We start from the raw sequence: 21,490 nt of genomic DNA on the forward strand, positions 1-21,490 counted from the left end.
TACATTGTTGTATAAAAATACCTTATATCTCCAGCATAGACAAAGAGAGGGCATGTGATGCATTGATCGACGTCGGCGAGGGGGGTTGTGGGTAATGTAGTGTGGCGCTGCATATGTTATCGCTTGCTTAGTTTGTTCATAATCCCTTAAACCAGCAACAGAAAAAGTTGCATTGGGCTTTTAAAAAAAGGTTGTATAGAACCATTTTTATACGCATCTAATTGTGTGGTGTAGCATTTCATTTAAGACAACCAACTACCAAATATCTTATATTTCTTTATTGTCTCTCTCACAACACAAGGCAAACAGTTGAACACAAAGGGGCGGTTTCCAGGACAGGGATTATTTTAAACCAGGACTAGGCCTTAGTTAAACTAGGATATTTAAGGCGTTTTCAAATACATATTTTACAAAGAAACATTAATGATGTGCATCTCGAGACAAAACAATTGCACTGATATATTTTAAGATATGCCAGTGCAAGTTGTTTTCAATCAAGACACTCCCATTTAAATTAGTCTGAGACTAGATTTAAGCCCTGTCCGGGAAACCGCCCCCAAGTCAGTTTCTAAATGTTTTAGTGCACATGTCTGTAGAAACCTTCAGACATGGAAACTGACCTAAACAGAGATGATAATAAGAAGTATAAAAGTACAAAACAGATGTTTGACTTCTGATGAGTGAAAATAAATAATTTGAAAATAATAACTATTATAAACATAATTACTAATAACCGCAACAATAATATCAATAAATAGTAAATACTGTATCAAAATCTTAATAAAGAGGGAGGAATGTAACAATGTTGATTTTGCAACACATTGATAAAGCACTGAACCTTATATTATAGAAAAGTATATTATACATAATTGCATTGTATACACCAATTTACATTCGGGAGCTTGTATGTACTGCTGTACAGTACCAACGTTTCACAATACACAGTATTTTAAGTCTTGGGTCGTCTCTTTCTCATGGACGAGAATGCTTGCTTGCGTTGCTTGTTTTATCAAAACATGTTTGCAAATCACAGAAAGGATTAAACAAACTCCATTATATTGTGCAAATGAAAAGAACAACAAAAAAGAAATACAAGCAGAGTTCAGGTCAGTGCTTATTCCCTCTCATCCAGCACATTAAACTCCCAAATATATTGCTACATTTAGTGGCAGAGTATTGTGACCTAAGTAACAGTGAAAAGGAAATTATGACAATAAGAAAAACAAAACATTTAAAAAGAGACACAGAAGTTATAAAATGTGGTTTGTTGTGGTAGAGGAGAAGCTGACAGACAGAAATCAAAGAAAGAAAAAATACATTTACTTCCTAACTGAATGTTGACATAATCTGCTTGACATATTTATCGATAAATCAAATAAATAATATCAAATAAATAACTAATTAATAAATAAATAAATACATAAATAACAAATAGGTCTGAAAATGAATTGTAAAAAAAGAAAAGCAAATGAAGGTTAAATGAAGCGTCAGAAGCAGGGTGTCGACTAGAGTGCAGTTCATGATCAGACTCTTTCACTGATCAGGCCTCAGACTGATATGAAGACCACAATATCCAGACAGGTGACATTAGTCTTTATGTTTGAACTCCTGGTGCAATGTGCCAGTGGGCTAAAGAAGGCAGCATGTAGATTTCATCACTACTGTTGCCTTACTGGTTCAGTCTGTCACGCCGATCAAGGAATTGGCTGCAGTTGGTCTTTGAGTCCAGGCCGTTTATTCTCCACTGTTGTTTGCACTACACCATAGAGGTTTCTCATGCTGGTGATCTAGATTTAAGAGTAAGGAACACTCGTGAGGCCCAATCACAGAAGAGCCTGAACTGCTGCAGGAGTTCCTGAGAGGACTGAACCACCTCCCAGTGGAAGGAGGGATTGGGTGGGAGCGAGGGAGAGGGGACGGGGATCCGGGTAGCCTCTGCTCGTGTCATCTGAAAGTTCACAAAGACAAGACATAAAAAAATGTCAAAATCACCACATTTATTTTGGATACAAATACATAAATCTTTTTTTTTAATTCTCAGTGGTACATGGTGCTTGCTTATACAAAGAGATGTATGTGTGTTTCTGCATTTTACCTGACGCTGTAAGGAGTTTATAAGGCTCTTAATGTGGGAGATCATGTCTGTCAGCTTTGGTACTGAGCTGTGGAGCTGTTTGCGTGTTATTCTGTTCAGCCACTCAAAATGGTGCTCAAAGGACTTTAGGTCTGCATGGAGCTGAGAAAGAGCAGGTTTGAACTGTGTTTGAGAGAGAGAAAGAGAAAAACATTTAGCAAAACGAATTGAAAGAAATGGTGCATCATTACATCATCTTTCAAATGCATACATTTTACATGATACATTGTACGGATAGAAATATAGAAAAATTATGTTTAATAATATTTTTGCTCTCATACACACCTCCAGAGTATTAAGGTCACTGACTCTGTTACTAATCGCTGGAAGAGACTTGAATCTGTGGTGCTCAATATCTGTGCCAAACACTGGATCTTTCTAAAAGACAGAAGAAAGGACACCACAGGCATCAATAAAAAGATAAAACTGCACATCACACACGTATTCCGACAGGAAACATTGTCCACAAAACTGAGTCATGGCACTTTGAGAATTTCCTATGGTCACACCCAAGGAGCTTTAAACTCTTAGGCTGAACCCCAACTTTGAACTCTACAAACAAAACAAAAAAGCAAAAGTTGTCCCAGGAACGACTGGCCTCCACTAGCACCACCACAGAATTACACAGAACAGAAGTCAGTCAGAGTTCCCCCAAGCTTTAACTTCCTAACCCCGACAATAAAGGTTCGTGACCTGAAGCCACAGGATGTTTTCTAAAGGAGGAATAACAACATATGCAATGACTAAGGAGTTTGAAGTGGAATAGACAACACTGGGCTGCAGGGAAACTCCAGGGTCAGGACTAAAAAAAGGTGCCATGACGTATGGCCGGTCCTTGTCTGGAGGCAACGTTCACGTTGGCCACTAGAGGGAGATAGAAATAGATTTTGACGATGCTCAGTAGGTGTTTAGACAATACATTACATGATCCGAACGTGCATGCTCCCTAATGCACATAAATAGAGTGTTTACAAGTCAAAGGGTTATTTGTGTAAACCACTGTGTAACTCGTGCTGATAACGTCTGTTTTAAGCGACAGGTGTATCCTAATCAGAAGAGGAAAACAACACCATCAGCCAATCAGAAGTCAACATGATGAAAACAGGAGCCGTCTCGTGCTCAAGCCAGCTTTCCGCTGCGACTCACACTTTGGAGGCATGTGTTTTTTCCCCTAGATGTTGTTTTGTATATGCCTGCTCTTCATAGCGTTTCTCTATCTGTAAGGCTCCAGCGTGTAAGCCAAATGATGACACACTTCATCCCTTACTTCATCCTTCATCAATCCTTGTCGTCACTTCTTTCTTCAGTGCTAAAGTTTCATCTTTCTCCATCTTAGACTATCACCAAAGTGCTCTCTGATCTCTTTATCTCTTCTGGTCCCTTCTTCTCAGTTATTGTTCTCCTATTTAGATTATGACCTCACTCAGCTGGTTCTTGTCCCCTCCCTCCTCCTGACTTCCTGAATGCAAATATGGAATGTGATAAATCAGACCGATTTTTATCAGGACACTTTGCTGTGGAGACCGAAAGCTAAACAAGCGGCCCCACACCTACACAGACCACAACTATTTACAACGTGCACGCTCGCACGGGCACGCACACGCAGTCATACAAACACAGCATGTATATAGACTCTCACCACCTAACAGTAACACGTTCTGTGCATACGCACATGGTTTTACAGCTTTCTTGCGGGGACTTTCCGTTGACTCCCGTTCTATTTTTCTTTCCTAGACTTGACCCCTGTAAAGTGGAACTCCGTGCAAGAAGAAAAGAAACCAAAATAAATGCTTCATGTCATTGAAGAACTAACAAAATATTGTTCAAAGCGAGTTGGGGCCTTTTGTCACCAGTGGGGTCTTTGATAAAGTTCTCTGCTGTAACATCTGGTACACATACACACGGCAGCAGATGCTAAACACCCATTTAACAACACACATTTGCACACAACCACATCATCGCAATCATTTCCCACAGTGCTATTCTGTTTAATTTTAGCAAAGGTTTGTACTCGGATATGTGGCGACCTGCCCTGAGAAACAGTAACGTAAGTGAGCAAATCGCACAACAACATCAGGTGATTGTAAAACTAAATTCTAGATGGACAACAGTAAATGCAGACCATCCAGGGTGAACAAAAACGCAAAAACACATCAAGTTAACACCAATAATCTACAATAACACCCTATAACTCATACTACGCTATTAGGTGGTACAACCTTTTGCCTTTACTAGGACGGCGTAGAATGTAGCGCTATACTTTTCACCTTTCTGTGCCACGTGCTTTACTCAGGGTGGTACACAGGACCTCCAAGTAACCATAGGAACAAGTATCTGTTTATGTTTCCGCAGAGAGGGGTAGGAAAGGGAAGCCTCAGAGAGATGAGGGGAGCAATTTGGGTTAAAACCCCCCAAAATATGGATCTCCATCACTTAGCAACCACAAAACGTAACCAAAGCTCATGGCATGACAGCCATCCTTCAACCCTTGCTTGTTGTCACAGATGGTTTGATTCTGAGCCATTCGTATCACATGTACCCCCATCCTTAAGGCTCAATCTCATAAATTTGAAAGTTTACAGATGTTACATTGCTTTGATAAGGTCTGGGATGTTGTGCCTGCTGCTGGGCCTGAATCCACAGATCTGTTATTTTTCGTCAGATACGCTTCAGTAATGAGCCTTATCTGCTCCCACATGAACTCAAAGCCACCGCGATCTGCTATCTCACCTCTCGCCGTGATTAATATGAGCCAGCTGAAGGAAAGCGAAGCAGCGAGTATCTGTGTATGTTTGTGTGGGACAGAAAAAGAGCCACAGCGAGAAGAGAGATAAGGCCATTCCCGTCCACAAATCTTTGCGAGGGGTATAACTACAGCCCGGCCATCTCTCAGCACGCTTCCAGATTATTATCAACATCTGAGAACAGTGTGAACTTCCTTTCCTGGTTAAGCATGTGCACTGCTGCCACTGATAAAGTCCTGCGTTCAACTCACCAGCAGATCCTGAGTCAGCTTGAGAAGGTGCCTGGTCTGATTTGTCAGATTGTCTAAATCAGTGTGAATTCTCCGGGAAGGGAAGGCCGACGTTAAGAGATGCAGCTGAGCCAACAGCAGCGACAGGAGCAGAGATGAAGAGGATTCGCCCAGCACTGAGGAATAAAACAGATCATGGGTCGTTACATTAGACGCTTGCCTGCACGCACACAACATTCCTGGGTCCGTCCCAGGAGCATCTGACACAGTTACAGCGGCACGATGTTTCCACACGTCCAAAAGCATATCGTTATTCTGTGCCGGAGGACACTGTTGCATCTCTCGAAGAAGGAAATAACGGTGAATATGTTACATCATCCTAGAAGTAGCGGTCCGTCATTAGAGTTAAGCGCTGCTGTGCGCCTCGAGCGAAAAACACTTGATCCGTTATTAGTGGCGACATGATAAATGCGTGTCTAATGAACTAACCGCGAGTGCCTCGGGTCATTATCCTGTCAAACTAACTTCACCCATTAACACTAACAATGCATACAAAGATCATTTTTATCAATCACACTAAAAATAAGAAATACATCTTGTCACTTCAAGGATGATAGCTGACATAGTTTATTTTTGGGTACGCAAGTGGCTTCACAACATATACATTTAATGACAAAACGGCGATTTGCTGACTTAAACCAACAAGTGCCACTAGCCTATAACAGATTCGTGACCATTACTCAAAAGTAATACTAAAACGTAAAATATAACGAAAAGAAAAAATAAATTGACACTTACATTTCATATTTGTCCAGGTCCTTGATAAAAAGTTGATAAGTTGCAAATAAATAAGCGGATGAATAAATAAATAAATAAAACGGTCAAAAATTAATAAATAAATGAAGCTCCAGATATTGTCACGTGCTCCCAAAGTTCGCTCTCTCTCTCTCTCTCTCTCTCTCTCTCGGCTCGAGACAGCAGTTTACAGAGGAAGAGTGTGAGGTGCGGAGGAAAATGAATGAATGACAAAAGTGCAGAATGAGCGAGAACAAGAAAAAAGCAGCAAAAGTTGCTCCAAGATAAAGGCTCTATTCAGTCCCAATATGTTGTTTAGGTTTAATAAACGCGACTGAGGATGGAAAGAGACACGGTGAGGGACAGAGAGGTGTATGCAGGGAGAGACAGAGAGGGATGCGAGTGTAAGTCTAATTTTTCGCGAAGTGAAATGTTTAGGCTTGTTTAAAACTTCCTTTATAAAGACGGGGGTATGACACATCCTGAGTCACCACTTCATTCATAAAAACACTCTCACATGCGCGAGCGCGCCTTCTCCTCAGCGCGCGCCCCCTCCCCTCGGCTGTCTGTGTCTCCTTTTGCAAAAAGAAAAAAGTTTAGTTGTTTTTATTTTATTCCCTCTCTCTCTGGCAACATAATTTTCTACGACTATCTCTCCGCGTCCCTCCTGCTACTATCTCTCTTCCTCTGCCCCGTCCCGTTAAGCCATCTGTGCCAATCAAATCATCCATCTTTTTATCTTTTCATCTGCAGATCTCTTCCCCTCTCTCCCTTTATCACTGCAAAAGTTTAAAAAGCCCATTGTTTCGTTTTATATCAGTCAATCTGAGTTTCATAACTCTGTTCTGTTTTTCTTTTAAGTCTGTTATATTATGAATAAATGAACATTATTTGCATTTGAATGTATGGGGGAAGCTATAGAGGAGGAAGTGTTTTCTAAAATATACTGTAGCATTGCACACATTTACCATATACACACACACCTTTTCAAACCTTGCTCGTGAGACACCAGCCTGTTATTTCCACCCTTTCCAAGCGTTTTTTCATTCTCTGACGCTCCCCCTTCTTTCTCTCCGGGGTAAAGGAAAGAGTGAGAGAGGGAATAAAAATGAAAGGTGTTGCATAGTGAGGCCTGTAAGTGTTGCATAGTAACAGTTAGGGGACTTGCAGAACATTAGCACTAACCCTTCAAGAGTGAGAGAGAGAGAGAGAGAGACAGACAGACAGACAGAGAGGGAGAGAGAGGGGGACGGTTAATTTAGCATATACAGAAACCAGTACATGGCGCTGGAAACACGGAGTCACATGCAATAAAGCATGGCACAGTGTTGCAAAAGTAGCATTGAGGAGTTTCCAGACAGAGAAAGTATGGGCGAGGGGTTAATGCAACCCTAAATACACATGCGGCATTAATAGCAAACCTTTAAAGATTTAGCAAGCTCGCAATTGAACACATACATAAGGGAGTTATAATTTGAAAAGTGTGTGTGGGGAATCCTGGGATACATAAAGGTAGGGGAATGATTATAACCCAAAAATTAGGGGAATGATCTTAAGAGCAGTTGTGCACACGGGTTTGAACCCCATTCATCCCTCTCTCCCAACTTTTCGGTCACTTCCCATAAAGTTCATTAAAAAGGCATCCCCCAAGTCATGATGGTCACTACACCCCTACACACACACACACACACACACACACACACACGCGCACACACACACACACACACACACACACTCAGACGTGTACATATGCAAAAAACGATCTTCACACATTGCCTTTCATTTTCTCACTCTCTTACACACACATACTGTACACACAGTGTGAGAAGGTAATGCGGTTGCAGGGTCACAGTCTGGTTTTGTTGGGTCAGCCATAAAAAGGGAGCAGAAAGGAAGAGATGGAAGGAAGGGAAATGGATGAGTGTGCAGGAGCGATGGTGGGAGATATTGACACACTCGCTCTTTTAATTTCCCACATCAAAGACTTGTTTGAAGACACAGCTGGGAAAAGAATAAAAGAAAGAGTGAGGTTAGTCACTCACCGACTCTCTCTGCCTGCGTGCCCTTATGGGGGTCTCTTGGGTGGTTGACGGTGAGCGTTTAAATCCGTAATCTAAAGGGTGTGTGGCTGCTTATGTGTGTGGGTGTTAGTGGGATTGCTCTGCTGTATGTGACTGTGTGGTCCTGATGTTCATTCAGTCCATGACATCGCTGCACAGGACCAGTAGTCTGAGCTGTCCGGTCAAAAAGCTCACAGACATCACACACCAGCACACACACACACCTCGATCACGGGGGAAGTGAGACACAGGTGGGGAGCAATAGTTGTCCAGACATCCTGGTACCTCATTACTGTAATATCCCCCATTATGAGACATACACACAGTCATTATGTGCAGGTCTTCCAGTTCACATTCACACACTGCCAGACCACCATTCATGACATACACACAGCAGGACACAATAATACACACACGGTTTCAATGCCCAACATACTTACAAGCTAGTAATGTTGTCTTTATTTAATAGCTTGCTTTGATGTGTCAACACCTGGGGCTAAAGGGCAGAAGCTTAATTGAACAATTAAGGCACTAATGAATTTCAACAGGTGGTTAAAATGCTGAGTTTAAGAACTACTGTTGAAAAGCTTTGTGCTCTCAGGAATGGACAGCAGGCTCAGTGAGACTTTAATTGACTTTAAATGTTTTAAATCGATACACAATGTCTATTTCTGCTGTGCATTGAATTGCAAATGCTTTTTAAAAGGTTAGTTCATCCATCAAGAAAAAAAAGTAAACATTTTCATAAATCCAAAAATTTGAATTGTTTACGCACCCTCATATTGCTTTTAATTCATTCCACTTTTTTCTTCTGTGACACACAATAAGAGAAGATTAGCTGAATGCCTCACAAACCTCATAAAGTGAATAAAGCTGTGGCAATATTATATTCATTATCTATTATATTATATTACATACATTTTCTAAAGCCTTATGAAGCCTTTGTGTAAGAAACTAACTTAAATGTATGTTGTTTTTTCTTGAAAAATTGCTACTCTGCCACAGATCTCAACTTCTACTTGAACCTGCAAATATTTAAAACATGCATATCGTCGCTGTCCTTCCAAAACCTTGGATGTCCAAATTGGCTGTTTTTCAGGAAACACTTTTTCAAATAAATAAATAGGTCAAAGTTGACAAGCACTTTTTAATACTTTTTATTGGTTGGATATTGGCAAACATAAAGGATGACTAATAATAATGATTTATGGCAAAAAAAATCACGAAATATGGAGATACGAGGTTTCGGAAGGACAGCAGTAAAATATGAAATAAAATGTGAGTAAACTGTAAGAATAAAATTGGAAATAAAAATTTCAGACTGTTTGTTGGCGCTGGTGGTCCAGTGGACTGTGCCCCGATATTCACTGTGAAATTCATTTAACCTTAAACAGCAGTCCAATCACCACCATTTGGGGTAAGTCCAGTTTGTTTTTTATTTTCAGACTGCATGTGCAATTAAAAGCATTAATTGTGGAGCCGTTGAGTTAGCAGACTCGAATGGAAAACGCTTTTAGAAATGCTGAATGTTTCAAATTATGTAAGTGTGGGTGGGGGGTGGCATGAATATTCGTAAGCTTATTAGTCACTATTATGGAACATGTTTCTACCAGTCTAAATAGGTAACAACTTGATAAAGTGAGGATGTTTAAAGTCCATTACTCATCAGAAACTTTGTTTAATGTTACTCTGTTCTCCAGAGTTTCAAAACACAGCGGATGTTAGGCCATCAACTTATGATGTTTTACGTGCAAGACTGTGCCTATCTCTGCCTCGGTCCTGAACACACACACAAATATCAACAGTTGGCAGAGAAGCAAGTGTGACATCGAACTGACAAACAGGAAGAATACCTGCAGAAGCATGATCTGATATAAAGCAATAATTTCTCTCCCGTCTCGCACAATATCCTGGAGGGAATTTCACTATAAGAAAACAAAAGTGAGAGTGACTCTTATAAGATGAATGTGTGTGGGAGACTGTTTCAATAAAGTAAAAAAACAAGATCATTATGACAGAAAGTTGTTGTGTCCTTTGACCTTTTCTGACTACAGAACTGAGGGGTGTGCCCTGCAGACACAATCTGGCAACCTCACATTCCCCAACCCCTGTACCCCTCATGGACGTCAGAGAGCAACTGAGTATGTTAATAGCTCTATGGGAAAGACAAGCGGGGGGGGGGGGACTGAGAAAGAATGACACACTGCAGGGAGAAAGTCATTGAGCAATAAAATGACATCTCAAGAGTCCTTCTCACAATGCTGCAAACACACATGTGCATGGATGCATGAAAATACAACAAACACTGCTGGACAATGTAAATGTCCAATCACGAGTAATCACGCTTTGCCACCCCCAACCCCCCCCCCCCCCACACACACGCAAAGAGCAGTTAAATTTACATACACCACCTAAGAACTTTTAATCTTCTCGAAGCCTGGGAAACTAGGATGGTGCTGGTGATATTTTATACCTGTACTGGATCGTAACAGACACGTACTAACACTCACTCAATCTGGTTTACGAAAATTCTCCTAAACTGTAATGAGAAGTTGTAAATCATCCATGGTAGTAGCTGTATTCCGGCTCTCGGAGCTTGGCAGGAGTGTTCTGATATAATACCCTGACGCACACAAACACACAAACTCTAATGCAAGCTGTTTGCTGGAAGACATTTACGGTCATATTAAGAGAGGATGAGTGTGCTTTGTGGTCAGGTCAGATGAAATGAACTATTTCAAAGAAACTGAATCTATTCACAGAACAGAGAATGATAACAGGCGAATTGAAAACCATTCCATATCGTCAACATGAACTAGAAATTCATGACAATAAACATTATGGATCAATAGGTCAGACTGCATGGGAAAAGAAAAGCATGTGTGAGAGAGAAACAGAGAGGAGGAGGACAGTAATGTAATAAAATGAAGAGGGATGACAACCCACACAAGGAACATTTTACAGGGTGGGCAAGTGTTTCCATAATGTCCAGACTCTTACCCTCTCCCTGCGTCTCATCTGTCCATCTCATGAGCATGTTAACATTTTGCAGACTTCAGTTTGGTCTGTTAAAGCACACGCACGTGGATACAAAAATGCTAACCGTCTCTTTCGGTCTGTTTAAACATTCTTTCCTCACCTGTCATTGTATGTGTCCTGTCTAGGGGTGAGATGGGTCCCGTCTACCTATTTGACCTTATGATACCGAATTATTGAATCTTTATGCCAAAAAATAGTATTTGTAATATCTAGTATTTAATTCAGAACAGTGACCCGTGAAGTGTCCTATGGTGTGATGACAAAAATTGAAGATGAAGATCTCTCTTATTCTATTTTATATTATAGGCTCAATATAATGTAAAATAAATGAACATTTTGTTTTCTAATTTTGGTAAAACTTTAGATTAGGGTCCAATTCTTATTATTAAATATCTATAAACTACAACCTTTGCCTCCTAAATTGTCGCTTATAGGTAGTTGTTAGGTTTAGGTATTGCGTAGGATTTAGGGATGTAGAATAAGGTCATGCAGAATAAGGCATTAATATGTGTTTTATACGTGCTAATAAACAGCCATAAGCATGCTAATAAGCAAGAGAATTGAGACCCTAATCTAAAGTGTTACCCTAATTTTTTGCTGTCACACCATAGGCCACAACGGTATATTTGGCAACTACCCATATCAAAATAAGGTAAAAAAATATGCCACGCCAATTCAATGAGATAAACCTAATCACAAACGAGTGGGAGATCGCAATATATTAAGGATTACAATAACTATCCATAAAGAATAAAGAAATATTATCGCATCTCGACTTAGATGTCGATACATTATCGCATGCTGACTCCCAGTCTTGCTCTATCTCTCAGCATCTCCCTGTCTGTCTCTATGTCTGTCTGTTTCTCTGTCGACCTAGAGTCTTCTACCTCCACCATCTGTTTTACCATCTCTCCATCTTTCACTGTCTCTCCATCTCTCGTCATCTAAGCGGAAGAGTAGGTGTTAGAGGAGAGGGCTGAACATAAACCGGGGGCTGCTCAACAATAACAACAACAAAAAACAAGCGGATGGAACCATCAGTGAAATATGTAAACAGATCTGGTCATTACACTGATCTCGCTCTCTCTCTATCTCTCTGTATATGGAACTTCACTGGTGCAGTCCAAAAATGTCAAAAATGATGAAGTTTAAAGTAAACTAGTAAAAAAGAGAAAAGAGCCTGAGTGGGTCTATTTTTAGCACATTCTTTGTAGCTAAAAAAGGCACCCAGGAGACAGACAGCAAGAGACGTTTTGCATTCTCATGGTCTTTGTCAGGCTCATCCGATACCTCACAAGAGAGCAGCGTCACAGGCTGCCCAAAGGCCAAACTCATTATCCTCCCCCTTACTGGAGGCCTTCTGTTGCACACACTGGACTGCACTGGACCCTCCCCTTACTGGACCCCCTTTCACCATCCTCTTGCGTCACACCACCGTTTTTAGTGTGTTTTTTTCCTTAAGAGGAATCTCGCGGCTGAAAAACACATGAGTAAGGAGGAAAGGAGGGACGTGGAACAGGATGAGATACGGTGGACAGTTGATGTCGACTGACAGTAAGACAGTGGGAAGGAGAGAAAGAAAGCGTAAATGTGCCGTGCAGGGGAGACAAAAGATCGGGGAATGCTCTGACGTCATTGGTTTGTCCCACATAGGTTTACACCATGACCCCAGCGATATGCAAGAGGGCACACTTTGGACGGCAATGCACGCCCATTCTCATGCTGTCAGTTGTGTGACTAATGCCAACCAACGGGATGAGCTCTGGATCTGGATTTTTGTTAAACTTGTGCTTTCCATTGTGTTGTTAAGCAATTACACGGCTTGTGTCTCTAAATGGCTCATGACGAATATCTAAACATTCATTTACGTGAGAAGCAAGACTGCCAACTATATCCTGTTTGTGAATTGTTTTTTCCTATTTGCAGAATAAACCTCACTAAATTATCTTTACGCTCAGAAAAACAAGAAAAAATTGGTTAATGGGAAGTTTTATGCAACTTGACAAACAAGGTGAATTTTTCTTGTTTACTTTTGCTTCAGATATTTTTATTGGACAACAAGAAAAAGGAGATGCTTCCAAGTTAAGTCAAACAAAAAAAGGTGTTTTTATTTGGAATATTATTTTGTGGAAAATCAGAAAATTCAAAACAGCAAATAAAAAAACAATGTATTAACAGATATGTGTATCAAAAGCAGAACTGTTGATAAGCTATTATGCCCCACTTTTTTAAGCGAAATTACATTTTAGTCCTTTTATTGGAATTTGTTGGGATTATTGTTATTACTATCATTTTAAGATGTTAAAATAACTATGGCTGTGAAATTTGTGCTCTATAAATAAAATCTGAATTGACTTTTATTGCAACATTACAGTGTTTGGTGGACTGTTATCAACCTATTGTTTGGACATTCATGTTTTGCCAGCTGTAATCTATGGTCTGATGCCCACTGTCAGGGTGGTGATGACTCTTTGCCTGCGAAGGATGTATATCATTCTTATAAAGTGACTGAAAGAGTTAAACATATAAGTAAATAAGTAAATACACACCTTACTATTTTAGCTGCCCTTGAAAAACAATATAATTACCTAAAGGTCAGTTTCACGTAACAGGAAGTCACAGTTTACCGTATGAACGGTCAGTTTCACATTCCAAAGAAACAATCCCACTCCATCTTACTCATTCACTTTCAGAAATGTGCCATATGTCATAATGACTGCTCTATATTTATACGTGTGTTTACATGACCAATTAACTTCCTACGGTCAAGAGATCAATGAAGCACATCTGCCTCGTGCTAAAAATTCTGGTATCTGTCATCCACTAATACCACCCACTCAGCGCCTTTTTATCACTCGCTCCATTAAACTCTTTCATACACACACCAGCACATTTAATCGTTTTATCCTTGTAGGTATGAAAGGAATGTGAGGAATGACAGAGTCACCGATTGAGGGAATTTCCCTGAAGGACAGCAGACATGTAAGTAAGAAAAAACGGAAAGGGGGTGGACGGAGGAATGATGGATGAGAGGAAGGGCATGGGGTTAGGAGTACTATAATCCAGAGAAAAAGAGTCAAATCTTTGATGAAATTCCATTGTACAGTAGGGCAACATTACTCAAACGCCTCTGAATAGATCAGTCACACTAACCTAAGCATGACTCGATTTGAACTAATCCCAGATCAGTGACAGCACATTCTGTATGTCCGTCACCAAAGCTGCGAGAGATCTGAGATCAGAGACGTTACCTGTTGGCTTTCACTGTGAACTCTCAAACCCACAGCAGGTGACTAGTTGTTCACATATGACCTTGAATTCACCCCTGGGAATTACATTAATGAACTTACAAAATATGGGCAAGTACAAGAATGAGAGCGACAACAACAAAAAAGAGGGATTGCATTACAAGACCGCCGGGGTTGATTTTCCCCTGTTTCCTGATGTTACGTCATCATCTGAACTGTGCCGGGCCTTAGGCAAGCTCATGCCATATGCCTCCCACCCAGAACACACACAGTTTTGACAGAGGAGCCATTAGTCTTTCTATATTTGGGCCTAATGTGCATAGATCAGTTCTGAGACAAATCTGGGAAAGGACAGAATCTCCAACACCGGCTGCTGTGTAACTATGGTTTATCTAACGTGAGAAAGAATGAGTAAGAAACAGACGTCAATTTCCATGCCCTTTTTAGATAATGCAATATTGTTAAACAGAACAGGAGGAATGAGCGTCTATGTCATCTCCTGTTTAGATTGAAATGATGAAAGCGAGAATAAAAGATGTCTAATGTTTTCTTTACCCTAGCAGCAACTCATTTGGCTCCATTTCAAGCCACGCCCCTTCAATGATTTACAAACGGCATGTTGAATGAGAAAGCATCACTGGTGTTTAAATGTCAAAGGGATTTCCAAGATATCACACCGAGATGTTGACTTTACACACACCTACAGCATGCCTCCATTCACAAAGGGCCCTATTGAAGAGATCTAAGAAAAATGATAAAACAATGCTATAAAATGAAAAATACACACAAGCGTATTGTTTACGTGTGTTAGCTCACACAGTAATTACAGTATACGTGTAGTACATCCGCTTTACTGCTTATGGGATCATTGTAATTTCAAGTAGAGTTTAAAAAGAAAACATTGTGAAATGTTATGACTGTAATAAAGTTAGATTGCTTTGTTTTGTTTTGCCCTGCCATCACCTGAGTGACAGGGAGCCACCTACTATTTTATCTTTGCCGTTCACTGTCATTAACACATTAACTTCAATAAAAAGATAAAAACTAAATTACAATAACAATAAAAAAACATTATGGAAAATATTTCTTATTCAAAGTTATTTAATTATCATTCAATTATTTTAATTAGTTATTTACTCACCCTCCTATCATTCAAACCCCAATGGGTTTCATTGTTTAAGAAACACAGAAGTTTAAGAAACACAAATCTTTAAAAAATATTTGTTTTGCTTTTTCTGTTTAGAATGTGAGATGTGCACATCTCATCATGCCTGAACTGTGTCGTTGATGCCAGATCTTCAACATATCTAACAGTCAACAGCTAACATGAAGAGGTGTCCACAATCCACTCCTTTGTAAACAGAGAACCCAAAACAACACAAAAAGAAATCTGTGTTTTGATTACAAAGAACAAAGAAGGCCAGAGGTATCAACAACATGACAGTAAGTGAATAAACGACAAAAAAATCATTTCTTCACCATATCTAACAGTTGACAGCTAACATGCCTCTCCTCTGTACTTATCATTGGTCAAATCATGAAGTCTTACTAAACAGAAGAGAATTCTTCATTACTTATATAATCATAATTATACATATTTTAGAATATAAAAAATATAATTTGTAATTGTAAATCATTTATATTTTGCTTTTTGTAAATCTTTCTCTACAGTATATTTGTATTTACAGTATATTACTTTAATTGGGAACTATACATTCTTTTCTTATATAAACATTATTTTCACTACTTGTACGTACCCCAGCTGCAAATGCTTTGGTAGTACAAGTGTACAGTTTTTGTAATGCCGCACTTAAAAGCACACTTAACTTGTGAATTGTAAACTTGAGTCTAAAGAGAAGAGAGAGGCAAAGCGCCCGAGACAGTGAGTGATGCCATGAGTTTCAAACACAGTGAAGAGGTTAAGTACCTATTATGGGATTGTGGAGGCGTAATAAGGGTTGATGGAGTAGACACAGGGTTGCCACCAAAGCTGAAGCCAAGAGATCCCCATACTCTCTCCAGAGAGAGAGGTAGAGAGAGAAAAAAGAGAGAGAGCTCCCCTTCTGTACCCTTTCTCCCCTCTCTGACACTAATATGGAAAAAAACATGTTTTGAGTGAATACGAATGCAAATATTATTCTTCCTGACTATTACCGCTGCAAGCACCTCTGAGCGGGCAGCCAAAGCGCTGGACAAAAAGCCCAAAGACTTTCTCAGGACCTTCAAAGCGAGCCTACATAAAATAAACACAGCCATCAGATTACAGCCGCTAACATGGCTCAGTGTTAGGCTGAGCCTGGGCTCGCGACTGCCTGGTAAGTGTGGGGTCCGCTCAGTCAACACGATGACGCAGAACGGAACAAAAGCGCGACAGAAAAAGCAGGTCTGTAGGAACACAGCCCCAACCCACAGCACCGCTAACCCCGCTGCCCAGACCCGAGAGAGAGACGGAGGGACGAGAGAGAGACGATGCAGGACAGCAAAGAGGGGTTGAGTGAAAGAGTCGGGGTGTGGTGTGCGTTTTGGACGATACCCCTAAACCCAAGACCAGAGCGGAGACTCCCAGGGAAGGCCAAACTGAAAGAGAGCAAATATAAAATCAAGGGAGGGGCGAGGAAAGGTGGGGAGAGAAAAGCAGAGCAAAGGTTAGGGTGGAGTGAGACAAACTAGATGAGAGATGGAGGGAGAGGGAGGAAAAGGTAGGGAGGACAGCAAGAGGTAAAAGGGAATCTGAACGGGCATCGATGTTCAGAATTTGAAGAGAAGACAGCGCACGAAAAAGAGAGACGGACAAACAGAATGTGAGCGAGTGCATGTGTGTGCGTAACCTCCGCCACCAGTGGATAACCTCTCTTTATGACATCACAGGGCTCTTCTAATATGGTGGGTAGCGATGACGCAACCAGCTTGGCAGCAGGAGAAAGTGAATCTGTCCCAGAGGAGAGCTTGGGTGTTTCACTCGTCCCGAGTCTAACCTCAAACCTACACACGCGGACACAGGAGCACAGATGCTCTCTCTCTTTCTCCCATGCACGCACACACACTGACCACGCAAACACACTCCGTTCCACATTTCCCTAATACACACAGAGGCTAGAAAGGATTTGGTTCTCTAAGAATGTAAATTCAAACTGACACAGTTAACTCCCCCTCCGCTCGTGGATAGAAATACACAGGCAAATATGCATGGATAGATTCTCTTTCTCACACACACATACACTTTGAACTAGCAGGGTAGGAAACTCAGGGCAGCTCAACCTCACTGACCGCACTAGCTGCAGACAGATCTACTGCGCACACACGTCTCCATTTATACATTTGTCTTGTGCTGCTAACATAATATAAAATATTTTAGCGCATACTCTGTATTAGACATTTTGACTTAAAGGAAACTTAAAAAAACTTTTAAAAAATTCTGTCATCATTTACTCACTCTTAAGTTGTTGCAAATCTGTTTACCATTCTTTGTTCTGGTGAACATGGAGAAAGATATTTGGAAGAATGCTTGCAGCAGTTCTTGGCCACTTGGAAAATAAATAAAGTTCTCAAAACACTTTACAGTCTTTACTGCTAAATACATGAAATACAGAAGAATCCTCATTAAAGCAACGAAATCACATTGATTTCTTCTTTTCTTTTGTTCTTTGATTAACATTAGTGACAGGAGTCACAGCAGCACGTTTAAGAACACGGCCCCTTTAAGAGTTGCCGCTCTAAGCAGGTCTAATGCGCTTGCGAAAGACAAAATGTGCTTTCTGGTATAATCTTGTGTGTTTTTGTTCGTTCAAGCACGAAAGAGAACTTAAAGCATCACTAGAGAACTTTTGCTTATGGTGCCCCCATGTGGTTGATAAGCACAATTGTCTGTAGTCAGTGTCGTAAATACTGTGGTATACGCTTCCCCATGGGCAGAGCAATACACGTGAATTTGTTGACAAAGCAGAAACGGCTGTTACATCATGTCACATCATAAACTGTGCATGCACTAAAGCACTCTTTTGGCTCCCGCGAGGTATACTACTAGGCTATTGTGTAATAGGTGCAATCATTAACTTACACTCAATTCGCTATGGGAATAGTAACTTAAGAAAACATTTACATATAAGACTTTCAAATCCAGTGGAAGGCTAAGTTAGGCCTCCATCCGTTTTGCAACTTGTTGCCTCTTGCAGCTCGCGCCACCGAGTGTAAGTCTGTCAGATATTGTTTTTTGTTCAGAGTCGTGTCCGATCACTCTCTCTCTTTTCCTCTTTGTTTTTTTGCTGGCTCTGCCATGGTGATGGTTTGGAGACTTGCGTTGAACTAGATCGTTTCGTCTTATTGTTAGCTGTTGGCTAACTTCACCCAGGCTACGAGTAAAACGTGACGTATGCCGTACAGCAGGTGATGGGCGGGGCTTGTTTACCTACCAGCACACCGAGTTATAATTGTGATTTCAGGCGATATAGAGGGCTGCTTATGTAGCAGCGGCAGTAAAATTCGTCCAGTTAAGAGTTGTCCTACCACTAAAATAATTTTAGAGAGATTATTTTAAGGTCGAAACTCCCTAGTGTTGCTTTAATACTGGTGTGCTGTCTGACAGATTCTGACGCAGCCTTTAGCCCATGTGTACACCAGACGGGACCGCTGTCGCGCTGCGTTGAGCCGTGTTCCACAGTCAAAAGCTGTCAATCAATACTGGACGTGTCAATACAACCATTTCAAATCGCGCCTAAATAGTTGAAAGGCCTTTATATGAATAAAAGCATGATTATATAATGTAATGCTAGACAATGATGACAGAAAAAACGGATGTTGCGTTAATGGCGTTAAATATTTTTAACGCGTTAATCTGAAAAGATTAATCGCATGCGTTAACAGCACTTGTTTTACATTTACGCATTTGGCAGATGCTTTTATCCAAAGCGACTTACATTGCATTATGCTATACATTAACTTGTTTCTAAGTATGTGCAGTCCCTGGGATCGTACCCAAAACCTTGGCATTGCTAGCGCCATGCTCTAACCACTGAGTTACAGGAGAGCATGTAGCAATTTTAATTAGTTTACCAACAAGTCTTGGTTAACCAGCATTACCGGAAAAAATCACGCTGCTTGAAAAATCAACTACGTTTTGATGGTGAACACGCATGCCAGCACTGGTCCACCACTAGATTCAGTTTCAGTGTTATGTTTTGTTGCCCTTGAACAGTAGATAAGATATTACACACTGTCATATTACAGTGGCTGAGCAGCTGGTTGTCTGAAGGATCAGGTGATTTGGGTCATAGCCTGGAAAGCCCCATAAATAATAATAAAGACAGACCTTCAGAAGGCCAAAATCAACACGTGAGAACATTAAAAGAAGTTGCTATTTACAATGCTCATAAATAGGCCAAATCCTGCTTTGTGTGAATCTAATAATGTCAACGTTTCTGTGAAAGTCTGTGAAAAATATAAACTTCAAGGGGTCCTTACCAATAAGTGTCCATGCTTCCGAACTGTGATAAACATGAACACACCAATTCACACAAAACATGTGCGTACAATTAGACAAGCTTTTATATGCAGGAAAAGACCCAGTTTGGTTCTCCAGAGTGAACACACACATACACCCCTTCTCTCCTAACTGACTCAGCAGTTTTGTAGGAAACCTGTGCGCTTTGAAGAGTCAAGAATCTATCATTACACGAGAGATGGAGAAAAAGAAAGGAAAGGGAGAATAAGTGCACCATTGTCTGCTCCGTCACCCCTCCGCCTCCGAAACATAATTGTGTCGTCCTAATTACAGAGAGGAACTTGTACAGGTGCGGGAAGCTGCACCTGGAGGAATGGGTGTACATATGCACTGTCCCAGTGAGCAATACACAGACACACACGTAAAGGGGAAGACAGTGACACAGAACCAGAATGGGAGGATTGACGCAGAAAACGCCACTGACCCGTAACTGTATGACCACTTGCCTGAAAAACATCTTTAACCCAAATAATCGTCAATTTATTCCATGATGAATGCATGACAAGTTCAAAATCGCCCCTGGACAGTCTCGCTCACAAACCACACAGATTTGCAAATCAGAATCGTATAGTAACCTAATTGATTAAAGTCGGACCACAGAGAGGCAGAACGTGACTCACACCAATATGCCACCTTCTTGAGACTATGACACGGCGCGGATGGAGGTTTCAAGACAAATGGGGACTGGTGCCACTGACTGGACGAATTAAAAATCCGGAGTGATGTAAACAGCTCTCACGGGATCGCATTCTTACCGTAAAAATGGCGCAATTGACCGTAAGGGACGGGGATCTGGCACGCAGTGAGAGACACATCGTCGAAAGGAAAACAAGCTCTTACAATAAATGCGGATTAATGGCGTGATATGACGTCAGCGCGAGTCTTGGGAATTTTCTCTCTTATCCTGAAAACGTGTAAAGCTAAACATGTGGGGCAAGGATGGGCCTGACGCCACCGAGCAGCGCTTCATTTGGGTCAAGATCAGTAATGTTTGTGTTTGAACGTCATTCCGTCAGGGAAGGTTTTGTTTATCAGAAATATGAAATACAACAAAGAGTAGCCTGTGAACTTGCTTTATCCGTCACAACACCGGAGTAATCTCACTTAAATGTCTGTGGTAAAAAACAACAACTAGGAAAGTCAATACACTGTTACAAAGAATTACCATGGCAACCACAGCTGATACAGTATTGTTATTATAACAAAACTGTAAAAAAACGGCCTTCCAATTAAATAATTGTAACTTTTAAAGAACAAAGAAATCCCATATTCATCTTTTGTGAGAGCACACGTTGATTTGTCGTATTTTTGTAGCAGTAGCTGTGCTAGGCTAACGTTACTGGTTAAGACTATAGGACTACCATGCTAAATGTTGGCAAGATAACTTTTGTAAGCTATTTTTGAAGAGTAACTTACACCTTTACAGCCATTGCATATTGTAAGGCTTATAATACAGTTTAAAACTCAAAACACTTGACAGAAATAAAAAAAATTCATAACATTAATATTGTTGTATAGACTTTACCTTGCTAGTGATTTTGGTAAAGAATTGATCAGTGTCGTCTCTCACTTGTCGTTGAGTCACTGCGATCACGCCACCCAGCGGTGATTAATAAAACAGCATGTGGACGCTGCTTGACTTGTTTTAATGCTGTTTACAGTAATCTGTCTGTCATTATTTAAAAATTAAATATAATACTGAGATAACATTATTAAAAAATCATTACAGTACATGTAGATTTT

At 40.6% G+C, this 21,490-nt stretch overlaps 1 protein-coding gene across 1 annotated transcript; it reads right to left on the bottom strand.

The window, feature by feature from the left end:
* Window positions 1-271: 271 nt before the first annotated feature.
* Window positions 272-6,318, bottom strand: il11a (interleukin 11a). The gene is made up of 5 exons (XM_057340930.1): window positions 5,907-6,318; window positions 5,130-5,284; window positions 2,420-2,512; window positions 2,096-2,257; window positions 272-1,948 (listed from the first exon to the last, which is right to left on the bottom strand). Exons 1-5 carry the CDS (start codon window positions 5,911-5,913, stop codon window positions 1,775-1,777), a joined length of 591 nt encoding a protein of 196 aa, XP_057196913.1. The 5' UTR covers window positions 5,914-6,318; the 3' UTR covers window positions 272-1,774.
* Window positions 6,319-21,490: the final 15,172 nt, after the last annotated feature.

Source organism: Triplophysa rosa, linkage group LG8 (genome assembly GCF_024868665.1).
Source record: "Triplophysa rosa linkage group LG8, Trosa_1v2, whole genome shotgun sequence".
NCBI classification, from domain to species: Eukaryota; Metazoa; Chordata; class Actinopteri; order Cypriniformes; family Nemacheilidae; genus Triplophysa; species Triplophysa rosa.